Source organism: Anguilla anguilla, chromosome 3 (assembly GCF_013347855.1).
Source record: "Anguilla anguilla isolate fAngAng1 chromosome 3, fAngAng1.pri, whole genome shotgun sequence".
Lineage (NCBI taxonomy): Eukaryota > Metazoa > Chordata > Actinopteri > Anguilliformes > Anguillidae > Anguilla > Anguilla anguilla.
In genome coordinates this window covers 53,019,898-53,037,752 of record NC_049203.1, presented here as the reverse complement: position 1 = coordinate 53,037,752, position 17,855 = coordinate 53,019,898, and the positions used below count along the sequence as shown (strand labels likewise).

Genomic DNA, 17,855 nt, shown 5'->3' with positions numbered 1-17,855 from the left:
CTCTGCAGCTAAAGCTAAGTGTGGGAGAGCGTTCAGCCATGACGGTGTCATTGTGTTTAATAAGGGAGCTCCCTCTCCCTCTCTCCCTCTCCTTCTCCCTCTACCCTGCTTTAAATGCAAGGAGGGGGGTGGGGGGGGTGGCAGACGACTGTTCCTCGGTACCCCAGCACCACGTTGGGAAGTGTAATTGGTTTGCTTAACCTTCAGAGCGCGATGAGCGGGGTCTGTAATGAAGGCGCCCGATTCGCACACCGGTAAATAAAGCGGGATGGGACGGTTTTAGCAGGGGCGCGGAACGCCGCGGATCCGCACGGCTAGGCTAACCCGCGAGCGCACGCGCCGCGGCGATACCGGAGCGACGGAGCGCGTCCTTTCGTCCTTGAGAGCGCCAGGCGCATCGGCGCGGCCGATTTACAAACAAACGGAGCCCGCAGTCTGAGTCGGGCTCCCGGGGCGAGCGCTTCAGATCAGGCCACCGCTCCGGAACGCTCGCTGCTCGTTCGGAGAGGGGGAACGGGGGCGGTCGCAGTCGCTGGAGCGGTCAGGACTCGCGGCTTTCGCACGCAAAGAGCGGGGAGGACACGCAGGGACGGAGCGGAGGGGATGAAAAATTAGACGTGCCAAAGCTTCGCTTCCGCAGCGCAAAACCACCTGTGCCGGTAATAACCAAGCTGCCGATAGGGACGGGAATCTCACGAATGGAGAAATGAGCGCAGATATGCTGCATTAGCACAGACTCACTGATCTCAGCCTTTTAGATCTTTTTAAACGGCTTCAAATTTGTTTCACGGAAGACGGACCCAAAGGTTCTGTTTTTCTCAATATTCTCGCTTTTTCCACAGACTCAGTCATAGATATCTTAAAACGTGCCATACTTGGAAGGCAGGTAGCGACCTACGCGAAATGGCCGCTCCATTAGCACATGGCTAATCAAACAACTGACCCCTTGTCAAGCCCTGCCCAAGCTCCTATAGTGACCCGCAAGCAAGCACGCACCATTCATAAAGGCAGCTCATTTATAACGTTAGCCAAGTCGCTACGAGCACACTAAATTAACAAGCAAGCAAAAGCAATTAAGAATCCCCTCAGATACGTAAAAGAGCAGACGTATCTGAGTGGCACAGCGATGCGCGTAGTCTTACGCGGCGCTACTGGAACGAGATTCATTTAATGATATCGTAGTTACCGGACTCCAAAATAACATTTTTCATCTTTCCCCTGTGCTAACGGTTTTACTTAGAAGGAGACCGCAAATAATCCTCCAGTAGTGTGGCTCTATACGGATCGCTATCTGTTTTAAGAGACGTGGAAGACGTTACTCTGGAGTGTGTAGCCTGCGTAAAAACAATTGTATGCGAATGGCGCGCGGGAGTCCGTGTTGACACGTCTCCTAGAACCATTCGACTTTTCCCCTTATATACCCAAGGATCAAAGGAAAACCCAAACCAAGTGATCAAATGAAGACGCAATCATAAAAGGCAGTAACATCACTGATTCTGCTCGTCCAATCCCTGTTAGCCTATCAACCCGGGGCAAACCTTTGAAGGACAGCCGGGCGCTGACCTGTTCACTTTTGACAGGTGATCCAAGAGTCCTTTGGTCAGCACTCACAGCACCACACCATGAAAGGCACTTAAGGTGCTGATCCAGTAGAGTGTTTATCAAACCCGGCAGACTTTTTATCCTGTCAGCACAGGAGGGGAGCACACTTGTTCAATACCACCTGACAGGCATTTACAAACTTATCATGCAATATTTGATCTAATCAAGATTGAGAACTGGAAGAAAAAAGTTTATGCGCTTAAAATTCAAGCAGACATAGTGGAGATGTTTACTGATGGTCATGATGTTGAGCCAGTGGTCTGGTAGTCTGCAGTCTAATCCAGAGTTCGCATTTCCCTAAATAGACCCGGGGTTTTGGAAATGAGACAGATACTCTACTGACTGTTGCCGGGCCTGGAGTCACACTATCATAAATACATCTGCTGTACTGGAAGTACGCCAAAACTGAAACTCAAAAACTCTGGCCCTTCAAAAATTAGACAGCCAATCACATGGCAGGAGTAAATGAAAGGTAATAAATCAAGTAAATAGATATGAAATTACATGACACTTCACAGGCTTCTGTAAGCGGCGAGCGGATAGTGGAGGTTATCCGTGGCAAATTCCATCTTCAAGGGTCACGCGGTACTTATTGAATTTAACACACCTCACTTTTTTCTGCTCGCACGTCAGTCTGGATTGGCTAAGCGCAGTCTGTTTGATCGTGCTGAGGTTAAATCAGCTGACTTTTTTTTTTTTTTTTTTTTAAAGGGGCAGTTCACTCAAAAATGAAATTAATGTACATTTCCACTCACCAAGAGTACTATTTATCCATCCAGGTAGTCTCACTGAGATCTGACAGATATTTGCCGCAGCTCACCCCAATACAGAGGACCTCAAACGAGTCGATAGCTTTTTTTTCTTTTTTTTTTAACATCGAAAAAAAAAATGAAAGTACTCTGGGTAAGTGGAAACATACCTTAATTTAATTTGGGAAAACTGCTTTATGCAAGCTGAGGTCCATTTCATTACGTTTTACCGAGTATGGGACACATCTATTAATCTTCTTGGGAATGTGAATTGTATGCCAGCACTGTTTCTATAGGCTTACAAAAAAAGCCCCCAGACAGCCCACTTTTTGTGCCTGATGCGTGCTCTTTGCTGCTTACATGGGTATCAGTGATTGGTGGTGTGTGGGAGCTCCACCCATTTTGGAGTTCACAGAGCCCCAATTTAGAATTATCATCACTGGACAAATATTAGCCCTCATCTTCTCATGCATGCATGTGCGATGGTTATATTGCGTGTGTGTGTGTGTGTGTGCAGTAAATGAGTGTGTGTGTGTCTTTGAGGGGTGTGTGTATGTGTGTGTGTATAGAGTAAATGAGTGTGTGTGTCTTTGAGGGGTGTGTGTATGTGTGTGTGTATAGAGTAAATGAGTGTGTGTGTCTTTGAGGGGTGTGTGTATGTGTGTGTGTATAGAGTAAATGAGTGTGTGTGTCTTTGAGGGGTGTGTGTGTATAGAGTAAATGAATGTGTGTCTTTGAGGGGTGTGTGTACGTGTGTGTGTATAGAGTAAATGAGTGTGTGTTTTTGAGGGGTGTGTGTGTATAGAGTAAATGAGTGTGTGTGTCTTTGAGGGGTGTGTGTGTATAGAGTAAATGAATGTGTGTCTTTGAGAGGTGTGTACGTGTGTGTGTGTATAGAGTAAATGTGTGTGTGTGTCTTTGAGGGGTGTGTGCGTATAGAGTAAATGAATGTGTGTCTTTGAGGGGTGTGTGTGTGTGTGTGTATAGAGTAAATGAGTGTATGTGTCTTTGAGGGGTGTGTGTGTGTGCTGTATGTGGGGTGTATATCATGAGATGTCTGCAGCAGCCTCATTAGAGCTGAGTCTCAGTGCAGAGCAGGAGGCTTCGTTTACGCTCCAGCGCTCCCACTGTTCTACTGCAGCAGCACTGCAGTCCCCACAATGCACACACAAACACGCGCACACACACACACTCCTCACATACACACCACACAAATACACACACACGCTCCACACATACACGTGCGCATGCGCACACACACCTATGAACACACACACCACACAAATACACACACGCACATACAAACACACACACACACACGCAAAACACGCTCAATACACACACACACACACACACACAAACAAGCTCCACACACAAGCACACAGCACATGCTTCACACACCCATACACCCACACACACACACACACACACACACACACACACACACACACACACACACACACACAGGAGCGAGCAGGAGCATTTAAATGCTCAGCGTACCTGCACTGCACCCAGCACTACTGATGGCCGGCTCGCTGGCAGTCCTGCCCGCAGCCCTGATTAAAACTAACGAGTGAGGGGAGAGGGGGCAAGGCCGGCCAAATAAACAGCGGCCCCGCGCGCGTCCCCCGAACCTCGGGCTCCGCCGTCCATCGTATCGCTCTCCCCGTCATCACGGCATCGCGGGCTGACCCGCTTTAAATACGCATCACGCGCCGGAGCGAATGCACCGCGCGTCGCGACCGACTGACCCCGCCCATCAGCGGCACACAGCTCTCAAACGCCCGCGCCAGGGAGAGCGGAGGAGCAGGGACGCCCATCCACGCAGCTGCTCGGCCCGCGGTAATTAAAGGCAGAGCACCACCTGCAAACGGCGTGCCGCCTGTGTGTGTGTGTGTGTGTGTGTGTGTGTGTGCGCGTGCGTGCGTGTGAACCTGTCTGTGTGTGTATGCGTGACTGCATGTGTGTGTGTGCGCGCGTGTGTGCATGTGTGTACATGCCTGCATGTGAACCTGTGTGTGTGTGTGTGTTTGAGTGTTTGAAGCATATGCGAGTGGGTGTGTCTGTGTGAATGTGCGTGCGTGTGCGATTGTGTTCGTGGAGCATGCATGCATGTGGAGCGTGTGTGTGAGCGTGTGCACCTGTGTGACCGTGTGTGTGTGGAGCATGCATGCGTTTGGAGCATGTGTGTGTTGTGTGTGTGCGCGCGCGTGTGTGAGTAGCGTGTGTGTGTGCGCGCGCGCAAGTAGCGTGTGCGAGTAGCGTGTGTGTGAGTAGCGTGTGTGTGAGTAGCGTGTGTGTGTGAGTAGCGTGTGTGTGCGCGCGCGCGAGTAGCGTGTGCGAGTAGCGTGTGTGCGAGTAGCGTGTGTGTGAGTAGCGTGTGTGCGAGTAGCGTGTGTGTGAGTAGCGTGTGTGTGAGTAGCGTGTGTGTGTGTGCGCGCGTGTGTGTGAGTAGCGTGTGTGTGTTGCGTGTGTGCGCGCGGGTGTGAGTAGCGTGTGTGTGTGAGTAGCGTGTGTGTGTGAGTAGCGTGTGTGTGCGCGCGCGCGAGTAGCGTGTGCGAGTAGCGTGTGTGCGAGTAGCGTGTGTGCGAGTAGCGTGTGTGTGAGTAGCGTGTGTGCGAGTAGCGTGTGTGTGAGTAGCGTGTGTGTGAGTAGCGTGTGTGTGTGTGCGCGCGTGTGTGTGAGTAGCGTGTGTGTGTTGCGTGTGTGCGCGCGGGTGTGAGTAGCGTGTGTGGGCTTCTTGCAGCACTGACATCGAGCCTCGCTCTCTCCCGTTCGCGGACTCGCGCGGGCCTTGCCGAGCGTCCCCGGCCACGTGTCACTTCCTGTCTTCTCACTTCTCCTCTAAGTCCCCGCGACAGCCTCCCCCGACGCTTTTTCCGCCCCCGCCATCCGCCTCTCGCTCCGTCCAATCACCTGTCCGAGGCTCATGTTTTATTCACGAGCGCCGCCCTGCTGCAGCCCGCTCGCGGGAGTCAGCCGGTTCATTAAAAGGCCGTACTGAGCATTCGCTGATGGCGCTCGCGCTTTATAGCGCCGACTAAACGCTTTTTCTTTAATGAGCCGTGCCCTCGGGCCGTACCGGAGCACGCGCAGCCTCAGCGGGCCGCCCGCTAAAGGACGGCTAGCGGAGACGCGCAGCCTCTCCACCCTCAGCGGGCTCCACGCTAAAGGACGGCTAGCGGAGCACGCGCAGCCTCTCCACCCTCAGCGGGCTCCACGCTAAAGGACGGCTAGCGGAGCACGTGCAGCCTCTCCACCCTCAGCGGGCTCCACGCTAAAGGACGGCTAGCGGAGCACGCGCAGCCTCTCCACCCTCAGCGGGCTCCACGCTAAAGGACGGCTAGCGGAGACGCGCAGCCTCTCCACCCTCAGCGGGCTCTATGCTAAAGGACGGCTAGCGGAGACGCGCAGCCTCTCCACCCTCAGCGGGCAGCCCGCTGGGAGGACGGCTAGCGGAGACGCGCAGGAAGGAGCCGGCTGTCGGACCGCTCAGAGAGAAGGGAGGGGAAAAGAAAAAGGAACTTACTTCATGATGTATTTGGCCCTGTCCACGGTCTGCGCTTTGACCTTGACCAGTAGCGGGTGGCCGATGTAGGTCTCGTTCTTCCACTGGCCGTACAGCCGATACCTGCGTGGGCGTGCGGGGAAGGGGAGCGGGGAGAAGAGGGGGGGGGGGAGCGGACAGAGGTGCAGGGGTGATTATCTCTGCGGCGGACGTTAAGTCAGTCACAGAGCTCAAAGTAAATGTCAGGGGCCCCCGGGGTCGCCGGAGAGCCCGGTTTACGAGCTCGCCGGCGGGGTCAGGCGCGGCTCTCACCTGTGCTGGTAGGGGAGGAGCTTGAAGAAGCCCCACAACTCCTCGGACATGCAGGCGTTGCAGTCCATCAGGGTGAGCGAGGGCAGCAGGACCTGATCCGCGATGCTGAGGAAACAGCTCAGCAAGGTGTCCTGGAAGGACAACGTTACCCATAAGCCACCGCTGCTCTTCAAAAGACACAAAGCCTGAGAGGATGATTTATGAGCAGCATTTTCTTCTTACAAATAAAGAAAAAGATGAGACCACTTCAGAAATTAAGGGAAAAAAATAAAAAATCCATGCCTAATAAATCTGAACTTGTAAAGCTGGGCCGGCTGAACCATTTAGCGTGCAGCAGAGCTTAAGAAAATAATTCTGCAAAAATAAAGATATTTATTATCTTTGGCTTGGCCGCCACAGGCAAACACTTTTAAAGCTCGTGTGAGTAATACTGAACATAATTTTCCCTTTTCATTTTCTCACCATTTTCTCTTTGTGGTCCTGTCTGTTCTCATTCTGAAACTGTGGAATAAAGACAGAGAGAGGGAATGAGAGAGAGCGAGAGGGAGCGAACGAGGGAGGGGAGGGAGGGAGGGAGGGGTGAGAGAGAGAGCGAGAGAGAGAGAAGCAGAGGTTTGCAGGGGAAAACACAGCCCCGGGTTCAATGCGACCGCGTTTAAAAAAACGGACCGTCTTCAGCAAGCGACTCCAATAAAGCTCTGGCGATGAGATAGCGGCTGTCTGGGAGATAGCGCCGCTCGTTTAAATGCATAAACAAGGCGCTCCGATTCAGCGGCATTACGGGGAACCCCGCTCCCATCGCCTCCCGCACCCCGCTCCCGCACACACCACGCGCATCCAATTTATTTCGCTTGTCACCGGATTCGTTTCCCCGGCTGGCGTTATACATCGCGGTTCATCCGCTGTAGGAAAACAGGGATGTGCTCCAAGAAAACAAAACAAACAACAAAAAGGAAGAGGGCGAGGGCGGAAAGGGGGGGGGGGAACAGCACAGAATAACCTTGTGAAAAGTCACACGTTGCCGGTGACGGGCTCCTGACCTGGGGGTCGGTTTGGGGCCGGTTCGGAGCCGGTTTGGGGTCAGTAGGGGGCCGGTTTGGGGTCGGTTGGGGGCTGGTTTCGGGTCGGTTGGGGGCCCGCTGACCCGCGCGGGACCTCACCTCCTTCATGAAGCCCTTGCCGAGCCGCACCACCTTGGCGAAGAGGATGGGGTCGTGGGAGAGGTGCGGGCCCAGGTACCCCAGCATGCTGAAGGCCTCCCGCCGCAGGTCCTCGAACGCCTCGGCCGGGCGCGGGGCCCTCTTGTTCCGCAGCGGCTTCATCAGGCGCCCTTTGGCCCCTTTGGGGACCCCAGCCCTGAAACCAGCGGAGAACGGGGGCCGAGGGCTGAGGAGATCAGGCTAGCCAAGCGTCCGCCATCTTTTAAATCACTTATAAGAACTCTCTCTTTTTATAGGCTCGCTTTTACTTAGTCATTACTTTTCACACTTTTTAATAAAGTTTTTTATCTTTTCTGCTGCATTGTAACTTTCAGGTTATATTTTTGGACTTTTAATTTCAGTGTTCTGATCTCGCTTCACTTTCACAATTTTATTAGACTCTCAGTGTGTTTTAACTCTATATAAAACTTCTGCAATGCACTCCGTAACGTTCTTTTGATAAGTGCTATTTAAAATGATGTGCTGCTCTACGCTGCTTATGTAAATAAGCCTGAGGCAGAGTGCGTGTGGGTCTGGGTGAAGGCTCGCGTGCGTGTGCATCGCGTGCGGGTGCGGCGGCTGTGCCGGCGTGCCGGTGCGCTCTCCCCCGACGGGCTACCTGCGGTACAGCGGCTCCACGGTCAGGTGCAGCAGCTGGCACAGCGCCACGGCGATGGCCTTGTGCGAGGTGGCGTAGAAGGCGGGCATCTGCTCCATGATGCTCTGGGCGTGGTGCCAGTCCCCGATCTTCAGCAGGGCCTCCAGCAGGCCCAGCTTCTGGTTATCGGGGGGCTGCAGGGGGGTGGGGGGGGAGAGAGAGAGAGGGGGTGACCGCGAGCCGACTGTGGGGGAGGGGGGGAAGGACCCTGGCGCGCTGTCCGTCTCCGCGGCGGCAGCTCGATACCGCGGCGACGGCCCGGCCGTCCGTTAACTCGAGAGAGAGAGAGAGAGAGAGAGAGAGAGAGGCCGCGGGGCCTGTAACGGTCGGTCAATACCGCGGCAGAGAGGAGCTGCAGGTGGCTCGTCTGCAACGGCCAGTCAATATCGTGACAGACGGGCGACGCGGTACAGTCCGTCAGGAACGGCTGCTCAATATTGTGACAGAGAGGAGATGCTCTGGAAGGCGTGTCCGCGGCGGCCGGTAAACGCCGAGCGCGGAAAAAGCCCGCGGTGTCGGCAAACCGATACACACAGCACCGTCACACCGTGGTCTGTAAGAAAGGAATTCTCACTCTTTAAGGAAATTACGTAAGACTGTTTGACTGTACAACGTTAGAACTACTGCAGACCGTTAAAGGCTCTGGTAAAATCGAGCATTATCTTACTGACTGATGCTCCAGGGACCCAAAATAAACGATATGTCAGAGTTACTGAGGGACACGAAGTATACTGAAAGCAGATCCACACGGGCGTGGTTCCTGTGTTCATGAAACAATTACCATCCAGGCATGGTCACTGCATTGCATAAAATGCTGGGCAAGCCCAGGTAACTGTTGGCTACCATGGCTAGAAGAAGAGATCTCAGTGACTCTGAATGAGTGGTGCTTAATGAGGTACATTTGGCAGGAGTTTTAGTGGCTTAGACTGTCGAACTTCCTGATGTTTAATGAGGTGATGCTGGCATGGAAAGATATCATCAACAAGAGGCAACTGTGGTTTAAAGTGCATACTCCTTGACCATACTGCTTGATGTCTGTGCCTTGTTTTTGAAATGCAAGGCAACCCAGGCGAGCAACTCAGGTGAGAATCAGTTGACTATAAATATCAATCTAGTTTCGTCAACAACAGTTTGTTGGGAACTTTGCACGGGGACAAGGTTGCAGTTCTCTTTATTTGGCGGGCATCTATTTATAGATGAAATATGTCTGCAACATTTTGAAACATACCAATTTGCCATTCTGTTCATTTGAATTCAGCCTGTTTTTTATGAATATACTGCCTGCACACCTTTCCCTAAGGTCTAGCCGGTCTATACCCCGTCAGACGAGGCACTGAATTCCTGACCCTGAGGCAAACGATCAAGTCACTCAACAGTAGTAACCAGACCTGGGTCAAAAACGTTCTTGTCTGGTGTATTGGAACCAATGAAATACTCTCAAAAAGTGCAAAGCCCGCCTTCTGGTCACATTGGCAGACTCAATTACACCAGGCAAGACCAACAGAGCACAGAAAAGTATTTGAATCCAAAAAATTTGACCCGGGTCTGGCAGTAACACCGCGTAAGATCAGTCCGATTTCTCCACGTCGGAAACATCACAGGTAGGTTCCCACAGCAAAGTGGTCCTCTCCCCATGACAACAGAGACAGGACTGACACCCGCTAGTCTCACAGCACATCGCACACAGCGGCACCAGGTCTTAGCCGGCGGCTGACCCCCCAACTCCAGCCATGAGCACGCCCGCTTCCATCTTACCTGAAGAGCGCTCGCTAACGAGACCGAGAGCGGCGCGCCCTTTAATCCGCCTATTTGCAGTCCCGTCCCGCACGTTTCCCCACAGTTATCACAAATGGCACTGCGTCTCCTGAACTACAAAGCCCACGGAGCATGTACAAGCTTGTCATCATGCTCCCCAATGAGAATAAGCCAGCTATTACACGCGTAAAACCTGCCAATCGAGAGCAGTCGCCGCCGCTAAATCTGAAGACACGGAACTCCAAATGTATGCAACTGAACCCAAACCCAAGTACCCACTGGGGAGGGGAAGGGGGGTCTGCACCTACCCCTTGGATCAATTCCAGCTATTTTATTTGAGGAAATAGTTGTGCTCTGCTGAAGTTCAGACTTTATTTGAAAGTAAAAACAGAACAAGGCAGATGTTCCCAATAATTTATGACCTTGTTAAAAACAGTAACAATATGTGCTGTGACAATGAGGCTTCTGCCAGTCCCAGCTTAGTTTAGATTCCCTATGAGGGAACTGCACTCACCGTTTCTCTCTCTCTCTCTCTCTCTCTCCCCGTCACTCGCTCTGTCTCTTGCTGTCTCTCCCTCTCTCTAACTACATCTCTGTCTCTCGGTCTCTCTCGCCCCGTCTCTCTCAGTCTATCTATCCCTCTGTCTCGCTTGGTCTCTCTCTCTCTCTCTCAGTCTCCCTCTCCCTCAGTCTCTCCGCGTCCCTCCGTCCCTCTCTGTGAGCAGAGCTGGTGTTCAGCTTTAAGGTGTGCAGGGTCCAGCCTGAGCACACTGCCTCCTGGCCTACTTCAGCCTCCAGCCGTGGCCGAGCGAGGTGCAGCCCATTAAAAAGTCCTCCGCAACTTCAGATGTAATCTTTTAATTAACCGGGGCTTGGCTGGGCGGCTTTTTCCCATTTTAAACTTATTAAATATTAAACACGCCCGCTCGGAACAATGCGATCTCTCCAGAGGCGCTTCCGCCCCAAACAGCTTGTAGCTCATTTAGGGCTTGTCCTGCTCATTAATAAATACAATTAGAATTTCATCCGTCTGCTGATGTTTGCGCTGAACTTTGCGGGAGGGAGTCTCGGGCTGAGGACGACCTTGCGCAGATAAGAGCCGGGAAACCTCGCCTAAACGCTAGCGTTTAATCAGCAGGATATCCTAATCACCAGCTCCTAAACCCTTACCCATACCTGGAAACTTGTACTTTTCTGCACCAGCGAACACAGCAAGGAAAGGCAACACGGAGGAAGGAGATATGGAGGTCAAGCGGGGAGCTCCGGGGGGCTAGTCTTAAAGAGATATGAAGTTCTCCGAGAGTGCTCCAGTTAGCCACTGTTAAGGAGATATTTGGATGTGCTGGTGAGCTCCAGAGGGTCAGTGTTAAGGATATATTTGGGTGTTCTGGTTTGCTCTAGTTAGCCCCTGTTAAGGAGAAATTTGGGTATTCTGGTTTGCTCTAGTTAGCCACTGTTAAGGAGACATATGGATGTTCTGGTTTGCTCTAGTTAGCCACTGTTAAGGAGACATATGGATGATCTGGTTTGCTCTAGTTAGCCACTGTTAAAGAGCGTGTGCTGGTTTGCTCCAGAGGGATGAAGCTCACCTTGTCGTTTTTCTCCTCCTCTTTCTCCTTCTCCTTGTCCTTGTCCTCGCTCTTCTCGGACGGCACCACCACCATGGTCAGCTTGCGGGCGATCTGCTTGGCCTCCAGGATCTCGCCCTTGTGCTCCTCCACGATGGTGGAGTCCGGGGGCATCAGCTGGGGGGGGGAGAAAGAAAATCGCCAGCGTTTAAGCCCCACGGCTCCGCCCACAGCCACGACAGCTGCGTTACTCTACACGGCTGCATCACCGCACAACCGCATTCAGAATCGCAGGCAGTGCACGGCACACCAAGGCAACAGCACAGCTGACAGGGAACCACATCCTAAAATATATTCCTGATGGCAGGTTGGTCTGTCCACCAGTAACCTGGTTTAAAAAATGTTACATTGCCCTACATTACATTATACAAGTCTTCAGGATATCTGTCTCATACCACCAGGGCAATCACAACATCTAATGTTGCAGAATACAGCTACTACGATAATTGAAAATGGTAACAAAGGAGAGATCCACAAAATCTAAAATGATAATGATAAGAAGTTCAAGTCCGACTGACATCATAATTTGAGGAAACCTTTTGTAGATAACAGTGAAAAGATTGGAAGTCACAGCAATTATTCTGAATGCAGGTAAGGCCCAACATGCCAAATGATCATCTTTCGGTGGAGTTCTCCCTCCGCAGTTTGTGTGCGGTTCTAAGAGGACGGGAGGGGACTACCACTCACGTGCACGTAGAGGTCCTCCAGCTCGATGAGGTTGTGCTGGAGAAGTGTGGCAGCGACGTGGTACAGTGACGACGGCGTCTCCCCGTTGGGCTCCTGAAGGGGGGGGGGGGGGGGGGGGGGCGGGGGGGCAACAGCGTTAACAGGGAATCAACAATATCCAGCACAACCGTGAAACGTGCCCTGAAACACGGCTCACCATACTTCACACGACATCTAGAGCAGTGGTGTCCAATCATATCCATAAAGGGCCGGGGTGGGTGCGGGTTTTTGTTTTAGCCCAGCAATATGGCACCTGATTCAACTAATTAACTAATCATGGTCTTCAGTCAAGACCTTGTCAAGTACAATCAGGTGAAACAAGAACCTTCACGCACGGCCTTCACAGATGAGGCTGGACGGCCCTGATCTAGAGGATTCCATGTTGTGAAACAAGTCGAGCCAGCAAACAAGCTGGACCTCAACACTTTTGAATTTTGGTGAGAAGCGCTTCGGTACAGCGCCGCTTCGAGAGGGAGCCGAGCACGGGCGTCTGACGCTGGGCTCCTCCTTCGGCGAGGCCCGGGGGGCGGTCGGGTCCAGCCCGCGCTCACCTGATGGAACTTGAACTTGAAGCCCAGGATGTGGCAGAGGGTCTGGTGCTCGCACATGTACGACTTGATGAGGGGCACAAAGAACTCGTCCTGCTCGCAGCGGCACTCGTACACCTCCAGGATGATGTCCAGCACGCGGTTGGGGTCCAGATTGAAGCACCCTGGCGACGAGGTAGGAAAAAGAATGAGTAAAAAAAAAAAAAATAATAAAAGAATTTGAGTGACAGGGAGGGGCGAAATCCTGTCAGGTACGCAGAGAGAGCCGGCCCTCTCCAGTCAGTGGAAACGCTTCAGAAACTAAACAAATTACGCGACTAATTTTCCAGGTGAGCAACTTCATGACATCTGTTTTTTTTTTTTTACAAGGGCAGCAATATCTGGTGATAAACAATTAATCCTTGATCCGCATCTAGAATCTTCCGATAGCGCGCATTCCTCAATGTCAGCGGCTAATTCCATTAGCTGAAAAATGAGACGATTCCATTTATTTTCGTAATGATTGCTTTTCGTGCCGGGCGCACGCGTGAGGCCCCGCGCCACGTCGGAGGAGCCCAAAACATGACAGCCGGGGCGTAAGCTAATTGACCCGCGTTTACCGCGCGGAAATCAGCAGTCCGCCCGCCGCCCGGCGCCTGACGCGATGAAAAAAAAAAAACAAAAACAAAAAACGTCAAATTCGGCGCGGGCAGGTTCAATATCTGTCCGTGGGGCCGAATGCAAAACAGAAGGGTTTTCAAAAGAAATTAATTATTTTATGCATTACCGCGGTCGCGAGAGCAAGTTAAACTGAGCAAATCCATTTTCGGCGCCCGCGGTGGCGCGCCGCCTCGAAACGGTGCAAACATTAGCGGGGATAAAATTCGGCTCGAACGAGCCAGCGAGAAAAGCGCGAGTTTAGGGAGCCGGCGACAGTTTTCGCCCGTCAAAGTGACATTTTTCATTCCCAGCTAAAACGACAAGTCGTCTGGAAAACCCGCTAAGTCTCGGGTGACTCGGCGGATCCGTCAGGAACGTCACTTTCATTTCTTCGTCAAAAACGGGCACTTCAGTAAGCTGTAATTAGGCTTGTATTAAAACCCAGTGAAACCTCAGAACGTTTAATGAAACGGGCTGCGCTCAGGATACGGAATTAGAGGCCTTCAGAGCAGTGCTGTCATGTCACAGAACCGGGCACGCGATCTGCAGTTCGTAGGCTAGAGGGAGCGGTAGCCTGCAAACTGCAGATCGGCCATCGTATTTCTGGGCATGGTGATAACCTACGGTGCTTCAGCTTGCGTTCTGCAGCGTAAAAGACAAAGTGTTCAAAGCGTACCTGACGTAGATCTTTCCGGAAAGGGTCATGCGCCTTGAAAACTAACGTAAGGGGTAAACACTGCGAAAGCGGGGCGGGGCAGGCGGCGGCGGCGCTAATGGCGGGAGCCGTACCGATCAGGGACTTGATGCTCTCCAGGACGAGGTGGCTGGTGACGTTCCCCGACAAGTCCTGTCCCAGCTCCGTGACCAGCTTGGCGTAGCCCTCGTTCTCCTCCCGAAGCAAGTTGAACTTCTGCTGCTTGTAACTACAGGAGGAAGGGGGGGTGGGGGGGGGGGATGGGGGAGAGTGGTTGGTTATTGGGGGGGGAGGGCCTCTTACACTCCGGCGAACAAATTCAATTAACATCGGAAAGGAGGAGACAGTCCCGCTATCAGAAAAAAAAAAAGAGACGTACATCGACTGTACGCCTCGGCGAAGGCATTGTTCGGAGATTTGTCGACAGGCCCAATTCGGGGAGAACACAAAACCAATTAAATCCGCCGGGCGCGCTTTACGCCACAGTCGGAGCGCTGACGTGCGGGGGCGGCGCGCGGCGGAAGAAGCTACGGAGCGCGCTCGGATCTTGATAAGGACCGCAAAGACAGAATCCGCGCAAAGGTGTGAAATTAATCACTGTCAGGAGAGCCGGGGAGACGAGCCTTTAATTCAGAGGAAAATGAGGTTTGTGAGCAAATTGCAGCGACGCAGTTTACAAAAACTTCTCCCGCCCAGGGGGAGTTCAGACACATTAAGTGGAGAGCGCCACTGAGACTGAGGCAGCGGCTGCGTCTCTGTACAGGGCTCAGCTGCGCTACAGTAAAGCAGAGAGCCTGCGTCTCTGTACAAGGCTCAGCTGCAGTAAAGCAGAGAGCCTGCGTCTCTGTACAGGGCTCAGCTGCGCTGCAGTAAAGCAGAGAGCCTGCGTCTCTGTACAAGGCTCAGCTGCGCTGCAGTAAAGCAGAGAGCCTGCGTCTCTGTACAAGGCTCAGCTGCAGTAAAGCAGAGCCTGCGTCTCTGTACAAGGCTCAGCTGCAGTAAAGCAGAGAGCCTGCGTCTCTGTACAAGGCTCAGCTGCAGTAAAGCAGAGAGCCTGCGTCTCTGTACAAGACTCAGCTGCAGTAAAGCAGAGAGCCTGCGTCTCTGTACAAGGCTCAGCTGCAGTAAAGCAGAGAGCCTGCGTCTCTGTACAAGGCTCAGCTGCAGTAAAGCACAGAGCCTGCGTCTCTGTACAAGGCTCAGCTGCAGTAAAGCAGAGAGCCTGCGTCTCTGTACAAGACTCAGCTGCAGTAAAGCAGAGAGCCTGCGTCTCTGTACAAGGCTCAGCTGCAGTAAAGCACAGAGCCTGCGTCTCTGTACAAGGCTCAGCTGCGCTGCAGTAAAGCAGAGAGCCTGCGTCTCTGTACAAGACTCAGCTGCAGTAAAGCAGAGAGCCTGCGTCTCTGTACAAGGCTCAGCTGCAGTAAAGCAGAGAGCCTGCGTCTCTGTACAAGGCTCAGCTGCGCTGCAGTAAAGCAGAGAGCCTGCGTCTCTGTACAAGACTCAGCTGCAGTAAAGCAGAGAGCCTGCGTCTCTGTACAAGGCTCAGCTGCAGTAAAGCAGAGAGCCTGCGTCTCTGTACAAGGCTCAGCTGTGCTGCAGTAAAGCAGAGAGCCTGCGTCTCTGTACAAGGCTCAGCTGCGCTGCAGTAAAGCACAGAGCCTGCGTCTCTGTACAAGACTCAGCTGCAGTAAAGCACAGAGCCTGCGTCTCTGTACAAGGCTCAGCTGCAGTAAAGCACAGAGCCTGCGTCTCTGTACAAGGCTCAGCTGCGCTGCAGTAAAGCACAGAGCCTGCGTCTCTGTACAAGGTTCAGCTGCAGTAAAGCAGAGAGCCTGCGTCTCTGTACAAGGCTCAGCTGCGCTGCAGTAAAGCAGAGAGCCTGCTTCTCTGTACAAGGCTCAGCTGCGCTGCAGTAAAGCAGAGAGCCTGCGTCTCTGTACAAGGCTCAGCTGCGCTGCAGTAAAGCAGAGACCCTGCGTCTCTGTACAAGGCTCAGCTGCGCTGCAGTAAAGCATAGAGCCTGCGTCTCTGTACAAGGCTCAGCTGCAGTAAAGCAGAGAGCCTGCGTCTCTGTACAAGGCTCAGCTGCGCTGCAGTAAAGCAGAGAGCCTGCGTCTCTGTACAAGGCTCAGCTGCGCTGCAGTAAAGCAGAGAGCCTGCGTCTCTGTACAAGGCTCAGCTGGGCTGCAGTAAAGCACAGAGCCTGCGTCTCTGTACAAGGCTCAGCTGCGCTGCAGTAAAGCATAGAGCCTGCGTCTCTGTACAAGGCTCAGCTGCGCTGCAGTAAAGCATAGAGCCTGCATCTCTGTACAAGGCTCAGCTGCGCTGCAGTAAAGCACAGAGCCTGCGTCTCTGTACAAGGCTCAGCTGGCTGCCTGGACCTCTCCCTTTACGGTTCAACCTGCATTAAACCTGTAAAGAGAGGGCTTTTGGGCATAAAAAACCATATGTTCTGACTCCAGTGCTGTAGAAGTACATGTTAAACACTACTACAGGGAGCAGTCTGCCTTACTAAACCACAGCTGTGGCGTCACCTGTCACGGGTGAAGGATCTTCAGAGATTGCCTATTGTCTAGGGTAAGTGCCTCTGCGTGAGACAATACATCAGATACGGTGCAGGTCAACGGTGGACTGTTGCTGCTTGTACAACCTTCTGGAACCTTTTTCCCCCTCCCCCCCCCCCCCCACGTGCATTTGGGAGCGTCCGTAAAAGCAGTTCCGGCACTGCGCTCGGATGCACATCAGAAGGTTAAAGAATATGGCTCACAGAGGAGAGGGAATATACGATTGGAGATTAAGGTCTATGCGGCCGTGGTTTTGGGTCATTAGAGAGAAACCTATTCGGGAGTGCACGGGGTCAGGACGTGATGGAAGGAGCCGGTGACTGATGGACTCACAACAGCTTGGTCTTGATCTTCACGATCTTCTGGTTGAACTGCTGCGCTTGCTTGATGAGGCCCAGGGACTCCAGCGACTCCGGGTCCAGGCGCTCCTTCAGCACCGCGTCCGGCACAAAGAACTGTGGGAACAGGGAGAGAGCGTCAGGAGGACAGAGAGAACTGCGGGAACAGGGAGAGAGCGTCAGGAGGACAGAGAGAACTGCGGGAACAAGGAGAGAGCATCAGGAGGACAGAGAGAACTGCGGGAACATGGAGAGAGCGTCAGGAGGACAGAGAGAACTGCGGGAACAAGGAGAGAGCATCAGGAGGACAGAGAGAACTGCGGGAACATGGAGAGAGCGTCAGGAGGACAGAGAGAACTGCGGGGACAAGGAGAGAGCATCAGGAGGACAGAGAGAACTGCAGGTACAAGGAGAGAGCATCAGGAGGACAGAGAGAACTGCGGGGACAAGGAGAGAGCATCAGGAGGACAGAGAGAACTGCAGGTACAAGGAGAGAGCATCAGGAGGACAGAGAGAACTGCAGGTACAAGGAGAGAGCATCAGGAGGACAGAGAGAACTGCGGGAACAAGGAGAGAGCATCAGGAGGACAGAGAGAACTGCGGGAACATGGAGAGAGCGTCAGGAGGACAGAGAGAACTGCGGGGACAAGGAGAGAGCATCAGGAGGACAGAGAGAACTGCAGGTACAAGGAGAGAGCATCAGGAGGACAGAGAGAACTGCAGGAACAAGGAGAGAGCATCAGGAGGACAGAGAGAACTGTGGGAACAGGGAGAGAGCGTCAGGAGGACAGAGAGAACTGTGGGAACAGAGAATGAGTCAGGAAGACACAGAACTGTGGGAACAGAGAGAGTCAGGAAGACAGAGAACTGTGTTAACAGGGAGAGCGTCAGGAAGACACAGAACTGTACAGGCCTGAGCCATCGCTTCAACA

At 52.9% G+C, this 17,855-nt stretch overlaps 1 protein-coding gene across 1 annotated transcript in view; it reads right to left on the bottom strand.

The window, feature by feature from the left end:
* thoc2 (THO complex 2) overlaps positions 1 to 17,855 on the bottom strand; it is a 59,746-nt gene that overhangs the window by 33,106 nt on the left and 8,785 nt on the right. The window contains exons 6-15 of the mRNA XM_035408151.1: positions 16,919 to 17,040; positions 14,114 to 14,247; positions 12,689 to 12,849; positions 12,099 to 12,191; positions 11,373 to 11,528; positions 7,990 to 8,162; positions 7,332 to 7,527; positions 6,634 to 6,672; positions 6,172 to 6,302; positions 5,881 to 5,982 (exon numbers count right to left, since the gene is read on the bottom strand). Of these exons, the coding sequence (XP_035264042.1) occupies positions 5,881 to 5,982; positions 6,172 to 6,302; positions 6,634 to 6,672; positions 7,332 to 7,527; positions 7,990 to 8,162; positions 11,373 to 11,528; positions 12,099 to 12,191; positions 12,689 to 12,849; positions 14,114 to 14,247; positions 16,919 to 17,040 (1,307 nt within the window). The remainder of the gene's footprint in view (positions 1 to 5,880; positions 5,983 to 6,171; positions 6,303 to 6,633; positions 6,673 to 7,331; positions 7,528 to 7,989; positions 8,163 to 11,372; positions 11,529 to 12,098; positions 12,192 to 12,688; positions 12,850 to 14,113; positions 14,248 to 16,918; positions 17,041 to 17,855) is intronic.